Source organism: Octodon degus, unplaced genomic scaffold (genome assembly GCF_000260255.1).
Source record: "Octodon degus isolate 3935 unplaced genomic scaffold, OctDeg1.0 scaffold00008, whole genome shotgun sequence".
NCBI lineage: Eukaryota > Metazoa > Chordata > Mammalia > Rodentia > Octodontidae > Octodon > Octodon degus.
In genome coordinates, this window is record NW_004524584.1 from 24,504,653 (window position 1) to 24,514,681 (window position 10,029).

Here is a 10,029-nt window from a genome sequence, read left to right on the forward strand (position 1 = left end):
TGTTCATACAAATATTTTAAAGTAAATCTTGGCATTTACTTGAACCTTTTTATTGCAGAAATACTGGTTTCTGTTTTTGTTTTTTTTTTTTTTTTTTTTTTTCTGGTACTGGAAATTAAACTCAGGACCTTGTGCTTGCCAGGCAGGCACTTATGCTGCTGAGCTATCTCCTCGGCCCTCACCCAATTTCTGTATCAACTGTTTTTTTTTTTTCTTTTCTATATAACTTTTTTTAGCCTAAAGGTAATAATTTCCCCCTTTTCCTCATTTTTATTTTTATTTTTTTAATTTTCACTGGTTTAGGTTTTCAGTGCCTAATGTTTATGCTCATGAGTGGTGTCAGTCCATGCACAAAACACACCTTCTTCATTGTTTTTCTCATCCCCCTCCCCTCCCTCCATCTCTCCATCCCATTTTCATCTGAGACAGGACCAGCTCCTTACCTCATAATAGCTGTCTCTGCTTTTGTTCTTTATTTACAACTCGGGTTTCTCACATATGAATAACCATGCAATATTTAAGTTGTGTATCTGATTTATTTCATTCAACATTATGGTCTCAAGGAGCAGAATTTGTAAACGAGTTTTACAAAGGACTCCAGTTTATCCTTTAAATGGCACAGTAATACCTCATGGTGTGTCAATACCACATGTCCTTTATCTGTTCATTTGTCATGGACACGCAGGCTGCATGCAAGGTGTAGCTATTATGAATTATGCTGCTGTACACATTAGGTGTACTCAGATCACTGTGATATGACGTCTTAAACTCTGATGGGAAGATTCCAAGGTGACAACAGTCTAGTAAGATAAAGACCATTGCACCTGTGTTAGCAGGCCCTCTGATCTAGCAATGACCCAGGAACAGTGTGACAACCCAGAGCCTCAACTTCAGGAGTCACTTCCTCCTCTCTTGGTTCTTCTCAACCTGAGCACCTGGGAAAGGTTTGCAGGAGCTACGGGTCCTACACCCCGAGCACAGACCACTGTGGTGTCCTTGTGCCTGGCTAAGGACTGCAGATAACCTTGCCTCTGGAAATTAGGAGGCCCTACCACCCTTTCTTACTTACGTAGAATGCCCCCCTGCTCCCGGGCATCAGAGGTGGGATGTTCACTCTGTCTCTACTTTCTTACTTGTCTTTCAAGCTGGTCCACCTCATTTGTCCCAAGAAGATTTGTTCTGGTGACCTTTCTAAACCAAAGCTCTGATTTTTATGGAATGAGAAAACATTATTTCTAAGTGTTTGCCTTCTTCCCCTCAGATTATTAGTCAGTCAACAGCTGTTACAAAGAAAGCGAAAGTCCAACAGAGAAGGCAGATAAAGAAGGAAAGCAGTGGAAGCAGAGTCAGTCTCCTTGGCCTTCACACCCGAGTGGCCCATTGCCAGCGGGTAAAGACATCTGGCTCTGCTCCGGAGCCCCCGCTCCCAGTGAGCCTTGCATGCTAGCTCCTCTAGCTGTGGGACTGAGAGACATAGACTCCCTTTGATGGGGGCTGCAACAGGGCCCAGCATCCGTGGAGCCCCTGGAGGAGGAGCGGTCCAGTGCCTCAGCAGCCTCATCTAGCTGCCAATGTGAAGGACGCCCCACAATCCTGGACAGCTGAGGCCTTCTCTGGTGAGGAGAGTGGAGGCTCTGACCGAAAACATGTCTTTCTACCTGCGGGCCTACATGAGTCCCCGCCACACTGCCAAATATTCAGGCCATGATAGCGGCTCTTAGTCCGCTTTCCAAATCTCCAAGCAGTTTTCTCACTTTAGATAAGGATCCAAATCATCCAAGAGAGGGGCTCACTGAAGAGCTGCCCTCCTGGGATGTGTCCCCCACTGGGTAGTGTTGAAGATGAGCTGCTGTCTCATGAACCTCTAAGAGCACACGTGGCCTTCTAGCATTCCGCCTGCCGCCGCCATGGCTGTGCCCCTGCTTCTGATTTGGGGTGGGGGCAACCATGGGATCTGCCCATCAGAATCGAGGGGGTGAGCCTGACAGTGAGGAGTGGCCTCCGGTAGGTTTCCTCCTAATAGCTGGGTGCTCTAGCTCTAAGGCCTCCCCTTCCAGGAATGTTCAAAGCAGTTGTGAGAAGCAAGAGAAGTAAAAAATTGATGGCTGGATCAATAAAAATCTGCTCCTCACAAATACCACATTCCCCCGAGCGTTCGCCCTAAAACCAATTTATTTTCTTTTTTCCAGGTCTCTTTGATGTGCATACAGAATTTCTTGTGGCTGAAATCACAGCCTTATTCTTTTGGGGGGATGAAATAGTCCCATACTAGTTCATTCCCATTGCAATGGCAATGGTGCAGGTTACTCGAAAATTTAGGTTTTCTCCAGTTTTTATTTTTAATTCCAGTACTGAGTTATACATTATTTTTCTTAAAAAAAATTTTTTTAATGTATTTGGTACAGGGTCTCACTATGTAGATCCGACTCATAGTGATTCTCCTGTTTTCAGCCTCCCAAGCTCTGGGGTTACAGGTACGCGCCACCACGCCCAGTCCCAATCGCCATCTCAGTGCACTCTGTGGGCTTGGCCAGTACAGCATGCTGGGGATTGAACCCCGGCCGCTGCGCTCTGCCTAAACAGGCACTTTAGTCCACTGAGTTATCTGGCTGGCCGAGCTCTTCATTTTTTGGATTACTTCCTCTTTCCATTAATTTCTCAGGAGGTGAATCACTGCATCAAGGAGCATAAAGCTTTATTGGCTCTTTCATCTGGGATGACTCTCATGGGGTGCATTGACTTGGGCACCAAGCTAAACACTTTTCTGTGTGTCTGCATGTCCTGTAGGTGACTGAGGAGACGAGCCTCATCCTCCAGACACTTGGGTACACGTGCACGTGTCGAGGCATAATCAACGTGAAAGGAAAGGGAGACCTGAAGACGTATTTTGTAAACACGGAGATGTCACGGTCCCTTTCCCAGACCAACATGGCGTCCTGAAGAGTCACCCTCACGTGGCCAGAACACTGTCCTCTTTGGAAGATCCCATGCACTTTCTGACTCCACATTTTGTCCTTCATTTCAATGTGTGTGCTCTGTCCCATCCTCCAGAGCCTTTGCAGACTAGTTCCTGTGACCCAGTGGCATACCGATTGGTGTCTGACCTGTGCCCAGATCCTTCGGCCACTTGCACTGTGCTGACTCCTGAGCGGAAGGAGAACGGAGCGTGTCCTGGAAGGAGCCTACCCACAGAACTGACGAAGGGGAGAGGTGAAGCAAACACAAATTCTTAAGGCAATAAAACTGGGGGGTGTACATTATCTTCTGGTGCATGTTCTTTTCTGGAAAATATGGTAGCTCACCAAATGCATCCGCTAGTCCGATATCCAAACACACAGTATTTGTGAATAAGTTAATTTGGTTGCCCACATGGAGTCTGTGCCCACCCACCCTGTCTGTCATCACCAGTGGCCACCGGCAGCTCCCAGCTGGGACCCGGGGCGTGTCACCTTGCTCTGTTGTGTCTCCTGCCAACAGCACATTGCCATCCATCACCAGAGTTAGTCCTGACCACCGAGGACAGTTTTGTATCAAACTCGTCTGAGGTTTTAATGCCATTTGTCTTTTGTAAGGTTAATTCATTAAAACTTTTATGTACTTTGGTTTCTAGTGCCTGTATCTTTTATTTTCCTTTCTCCTTTCTGCTGTGGTTTGCTGTAGAATTAAAGTTTGTTTTCCATCATTCTCCCTCTGGCATACTTGTTTCAGACAGAGCCCTCCAGAAGCCAGTGTTGAGGGACCCTTGAGTTCCTCAGTTTAGGACAAAGCTGGTGACGCAGATAATTAACGGCACAGCTCTCTGCGAGGAAGGAAAGAATGTTTGGTGTTTCTAATGGCTTTGTTTGCATTTTGGGAACCTCGTGATATAAAATGGGAAAAATATTTTAATGGTAGAAAGATTCTAGAGCTCTCTGTCCACAACAATTCTGTCCACAATACTTCATTAGAACTAGTGTACTAGGACTCCCTAAGAACACTTTGGAACCAGTTGAGCAGTTTGAGCTGACCCTGAGAAGCTGCCCATCAGGCTGAGAAGACAGCAAGCTAGTGCTTATGCTTTTGTCAAGACAGAAGCAACGAAAGGGTTTTTTTTTTTTTCTTGCAACTCCAACTTTAAGGTTGTTTGATGTTTTTCCTTTTAACATAAAGAAATTACACTGTACCAAATGATGAAAAAGGGAACCACCATCCATGATCTACTGGTTAAAAGCAAAACTGCAGGCAGCAGCCTGGTGGAGCACACTGGGCTGATTGTTATGCTCGGGGCAGGCAAGCGTGGGGACCAGAAGACTCCGAGCATCACCTGGAGAGACTGACCCGGATGTCGTGCTAGCTGTTTGGCCGGAGTATGTCTCTTCCCTCCTCTTGGAGTGTTCCCCTCTTGATGGGTCATGGGATTGGATGGTGGTGAAATGAGCTAATGACTACAAAAGAGCCTGGCTGGTGCCAGCCTGCTCCCGAAAGACTCTCGGGAGTTGTGTCAGGACATTGCCTCACAGCTGTCCTCTGTCACCCAAGTGTGAAGGCAGCAGGACTTTTTCAATTTTCTGCCTCAGTCAGGAAGTTTTTTGATCCTGTAATCACAGCTCAGCATTTGGCTTTAATTCACCTAATCCCCAAAAAGGTGATGGAAGCAGGACAAATACCATAAGGGCATTTCTCTTCCCTATCCCTCAGGTCTAGGCTGGAAGGCCGAAGGATTTCAGCGATTTCAAACTGATGTCATTTATGAGTTGCAGTGGTCGGCAACAGATGAACCTAATGGCTTCTTCTCCCTTTATCAAATGTCCCGGGTTGCCTTAGGCCACCTGACCACTGGTGGAGAAAGCTCATGCTGGGTGGCCACCAAGTTCTCCTTAAGTACAGTCCCCAGCGTTAGCACACTCTAGAGCCCATGCCCGCAGGTGTACACCAGTACAACCGAGGGTGCTTTGCAAGGCTTTGTGCACACCTGGGCTGAGGCAGGTGCGCCCCCTGCTAGGAGCCCAGAGACCACCTGGGGCCGGGCACTCAGGCAGCGACGCAGTCCCCACTGGGAATGCTGACTCAGCTTTCTGGCCCGGCACCTGTCTGTGTTCTGGGTACCAAGTCCCCGGGTGGCTCTGAGGCTCCATCCAGTTTGAGATGCCTGCACTTGACCGGGAAGAGACAGAGAAGCCCAGACCCATGTTCAAAGCATGATGGTGGCTCAGTGTTGAAGGTAAGGTTGGGTGGAAAGTGGACTGCAGGATGAATGGAGTCCGCCTGACTGGGTTCCTGGGCCTCTGGGTAACTGCAGGCATTGCTGTGGGCAGCAAGTGCAGACTGCAGGGCTCGCTGTGCCCTGGACCACCTGTCCCTCTGCCACCAGCCTCCAGGGGACGCCCTCCCAATTGCCCTTCACCTTTTGCCTTCTATCCTGAGTCCAGTTCCCTTACAACTTCCCAGCTTTGCTGTTTCTGTTTAGACAGCTACATCTGTTGTCAGTCTTCTGTTACTGCCTTTGTCCACCTCACTGGGTCACTGGGCTTTCCTGAAGGCGGCAACCGTTTTGGTTTTTTCTGCTCTATGTATACTTGCTGATCGGGAAATAGCTGAACAAGGGTAGACAGAAAATTGGTAAATGAAAACACATTGCATTAACATAAGAACGTCCTCTCTGTAGCGAGGGAGGCTGGTATCCGCCTGGAGTTGCAGCTATATCGGAGGCTGAGGCAGGACACACTTTGAGCTCACGGGTCTGAGAGCAGACTGGGAAATCCTTTCTCAATTAAGAAAAAAAAAGTTTTCTCGCTGACAAGAAGGACTTAGTGTGCATACGCTTATTGGCTTTAAATCGTGAATGTCAGGATACAGTGGAAATACATTTAAATTTTTACTGCCTGATAAATGTGATATCTTTTGAAATCTTGCCCAATTCTGCCCGTGCATTAGGTTAAGACTGTTGGGTCTGACTTAAAGTAAAATAAAAATGGTTTAGTTTGATAGAAATTTATTGAAGTTACGTAGAGATACCTTTTGTTGAAATCAGTACTGAACAAAGAGTAATTTATACAAAGTTTTATCATCTAGATTGTATATATTTTTATTGTATTAATGGAAATATGGAATAATATACCCCAAAACAACTCAAATAAACTTTTCATGTTTTTATAAATAAAAGGCATGTACACTGAAAAAAACATTGCGATAAATAAAGAAATATTTAGGAATCAGCTTTGAAACTGCCAGCAATTCAGTCTTGTGGATCCTTAGAGAATCCTGCAGCGGACTCAGACCCCAAACAGTAAAACCAGAGGCTGAAGGACCAGCTCGGAAATTAATTAGATCACTTGCTTGTTAATTGCTAAACTGTGGGAAACTAAATTATGGTAGACGAGGGATTTCCTCCAAAGGAAGAAACATAGCTGATGTGTTAGCTCTCCAGTGAGCTTCAAATTAACTCCAAAGCAAACATTTTCAGGTTCAAAACAGCTGCTTCCAGAAGGGGAAAGCCCTGGAGAGGGCCATGGGGAGGGGAAAGAATAGCGCAGAGACAGAGCAGAGCGCGGGCGCAGTGTGGCAGACCCCGGGCTCCACCCGGAGCAGGGGCTGGGCGAGGTCCAGCGAGGCAGGGCGGGGAGCTCTCCTGGCTCCACCCGGAACTCGGAACTCACTGATTCCAGCAAAGCTCATGTAGGTCTGGAAGTTCATTTTAAAAATGAGAACTTGGGGTTGGGGCCTGCCCCTTAGCTCAGTTGTTTAAGTGGCTGCTTCAACAAAGCAGTCAGCCTCGAGGTTGCTGTGGTTCGATCCCCACAACTGCAGCCAGCCAAATACGCCCTGAAGGCATTCTGAGCTAGCCAAAAAATAAAAAAAAAAATTCCTTCTGCCATTTTTAGGGGCCGGGGAGATGGCTCAGTAGAATAAGCGCTTCCCTGGCAAGCGCAAGGACCTGAGTTCAATCCCCGGTTCCGGGGAAAAAAAAAGAGAGAGAGAGAGAGAACTTGAAGGCTAGACTAGTTCAAATGACTTGCCTTAGGCCATAACGGACAAAAGGCAGCGGCCACAATCTTCCCCAAATCGGTTGAAACCCCAAATGCAGCCTCCCCGCCAACGCCTCTAGCCACTTCTCCCTTGAGAGGCGACAAGGATCCACCCATTCCCATCAGGGCTGTTCCTCAGTTATTTGTGCGTGAGATCTCTAGGAAAGCAGAGGTGGCCAGCTGGAGCTTGCCTGCGGCAAAGGCGGGCTCACTTCACCTCCCGCAGAGCCGGGAAGGCGTGGCTGTGTGTGTTAGCAGCGTCCCCCATCACTGTCCCTCCCCTCCCGCGGCCCTCCCTCGGAGTCCCGCAAAGAGGGAGACAGTGCAGCCCCGAGACCAAGCCAGCCGGCCTAGAAGGGAACCAGGTTTTCCTTTTATTCGGGTGCTCACAATCAGCCCATCTCCAGCGTCATTTAATCTGACCTAAATCCCGGTAAAACCTTCTCTACACATTCCTAATACGTATTAAAGGTTGGCCTGGCTTCGAACCCAGACAAGCTGAGAAAAAGCTGCTCATTCCCCACCGCCAGGCCCTGGGGACTGTGACCAGCTGGGCGCACCTCGCCTGCCCGCGAGGCCTGCGTCAGGCCGGCTCGATGTGCCCAAAGCCCGGCTCCTTGATGCTGGGGATGTCGTTCTTCCGGTAGAAGTCCGCCTGCACGTGGTTCACACGGCCGTAGCCGCGGTTCAGAGGCTCAGTGCGCTGCTGGATGCGCTTGCCATAGACGGAGGACGTCAGCACCCCCACAGTCCTTTTCCGCTCCTGGGGAGACCAAAGCCCGCAGTCAGCACCCGGGGCTCACCCGCGCCGCGGAGCCACCAGTGGGCCAAGCCGCGCTGCCCGTCTGCGGGCGGCCTCAAACTGCAGCAGCACACTGACCTGCTCCTCTGTCCAGTCCAGCCTGCTCTCTCCGAGCCCTGCTCTGGCCAGCCTTTCTTCCCTCCAGGGCAGTTCAGATGTAAAATATCCGCCAAAATACTCCGGGGGCAATCATGAGGGCTCTCTACTTATTACAGATTCATCCCCGGAGGAGTCAGGGCTCTAGGCACTGTTTGGAGATGGGGCCTGAGTGGAGGCGGGGCCTGGGTGGAGGCGGGGCCTGGATGGAGGCGGGGCCCGGGTGGAGGCGGGGCCTGAGTGGAGGCGGGGCCTGGATGGAGGCGGGGCCCAGGTGGAGGAGGGGCCTGAGTGGAGGCGGGGCCCAGGTGGAGGCGGGGCCTGGATGGAGGCGGGGCCTGACTGGAGGCGGGGACTAGGTGGAGGCAGGGCCCAGGTGGAGGCGGGGCCTGGATGGAGGCGGGGCCTGACTGGAGGCGGGGACTAGGTGGAGGCAGGGCCCAGGTGGAGGCGGGGCCTGGATGGAGGGCGGAGCCTGACTGGAGTCGGGGCCTGGATGCAGACAGTCTCTGGGGTGTGACCTACAGGGAACAGTCTTCTCTGGACTCCACCCTTCTCTCTCTGCTTCCTGGAGGCCATAGGGTGAGCAATTCTCCTCCAGGCCCTTCTCATGCCGTTTGGTTTTTTTTTTTTTTTTTAATAATTTTATTGAGAAACTAACAATGAGACAGTTTCAAAACCAATTAGTAGGACAGTTTCAATAATTAATACATTGCATATTGTTGTCTTTGTAGTGGTTATTCATAGTACAAGATGCAGACATGATATCCTGTCCAGAAACACTATTAGAAAAAATCTTTCTATTCAATGAATTAAGAGAAAGTAGCTGTATATCTGTCTTAACTATTTTGAATACACAGATACAAAATGGTCCTTCATTTGTATCCCCTTCTTTAGTTTTGTCAGAGAAGGGGATTCTATTGTCATTTAAATATTGTAGGTGCGTGGATTCTGCAAAATATTCCAATATAGTCCAGTAGTCCATAACAGTAGTGGGTTTTCCGTAGGACAGGCAATATCAGAAGGTGTTGACTTGAGCCTTTTTAGTCTTGAAGCCTCCTCACACTGAAGAAGAAATGTGAGCCCAAACAAACCTTTCTTCCTTTCCGCTGTGGGTGCCGGGATTGCGTCCCAGTGATGGGAGCCGCCTCCCCTGCCTCCGTCTCTCTCCCAGCACACGGGACAGTGCTCGCCAGCTTTCTCTTCTACTCACGTGCCCACTGGCCTCTGCTGGGGCCTTCTACACTACTGGAGGCTCCAAATGACACAGATTGCAGCTTTCCCACACCCTCCCCTCTCAGGGCCCTCATCACATTCACTTCTCTTTCCCCTTAAGTGTGTTTCTTCTTCTGCATACTTCCTAAGGCTACCTGGAGGAGGCCTCACTGTCTTGTCTTTGTCTCTCCGGTGCAGATGCCGGCAGCTACAGAGGACAGAAGCTCGTGGCTTGCCCCCTTACGCTCAGCAGTATGTGGGGACACCCACCTGCTCCCTAGTACATGCGTTATCCATGCACACATCAATGTGGGAGGCAATGAAAAGGTAAGTGATGCGGGCCTCATCGTTCCCACCCGAGACACTCTGACTTCACTTTACTACATAGGGATGCATTAACGTGAACAAAACTAATAGAAAAAAACACAACGCCGGTGGCCTGAGTGCAAATACTTCATAGGACCTTCATGACTTAATTTTATACAAAAAATAGAAAAGGCCTGTAGGCATTGTGACATTCTCTGCAGTGCTGGGGACCAAATCCAGGGACTCATGCATCTGAGCTGAGTGCCCTGTGACTGAGCCACATCTTATTCCTGGCATTCTTAAAGAACAGCCATAAGCAAAAATTGAAAGATCCAAACAGAAGCCTTACTAGAAGTTTCTATACTGTAGTTAACATCCAGCACATGACTTTTAGTAACCCTGCTGTCCCCAGACCAAGCTTTGTAAAAACAGTGTATTCAGACATCAGAAGGGTGTACCCCAAATGGCAGATGGACCTACCCGGGCTAAGAGGAGCCACCCCCTGCAAACCTCTTCATCTGCCAGTCCCTGGCATCCTTGACCTCTGAGACTGGCTAGTTGTGGTGGACACCCAATGGGTGCAGTCGACTATGGACTACAAGACAA

General features: G+C 49.2%; 2 protein-coding genes across 2 annotated transcripts in view; one reads left to right on the forward strand and one right to left on the reverse strand.

Annotated features, from left to right (window-relative positions):
* The window catches only part of LOC101580939 (adenylate cyclase type 2), a 200,226-nt gene extending 196,624 nt beyond the window's left edge, over positions 1-3,602 (forward strand). The window contains exon 22 of the mRNA XM_023706620.1: positions 2,788-3,602. Within this exon, the coding sequence (XP_023562388.1) occupies positions 2,788-2,940 (153 nt within the window). The 3' untranslated portion in view covers positions 2,941-3,602. The remainder of the gene's footprint in view (positions 1-2,787) is intronic.
* Positions 3,603-6,908: 3,306 nt separating this feature from the next.
* The window catches only part of CUNH5orf49 (chromosome unknown C5orf49 homolog), a 22,725-nt gene continuing 19,604 nt past the window's right edge, over positions 6,909-10,029 (reverse strand). The window contains exon 2 of the mRNA XM_023704713.1: positions 6,909-7,767. Within this exon, the coding sequence (XP_023560481.1) occupies positions 7,588-7,767 (180 nt within the window). The 3' untranslated portion in view covers positions 6,909-7,587. The remainder of the gene's footprint in view (positions 7,768-10,029) is intronic.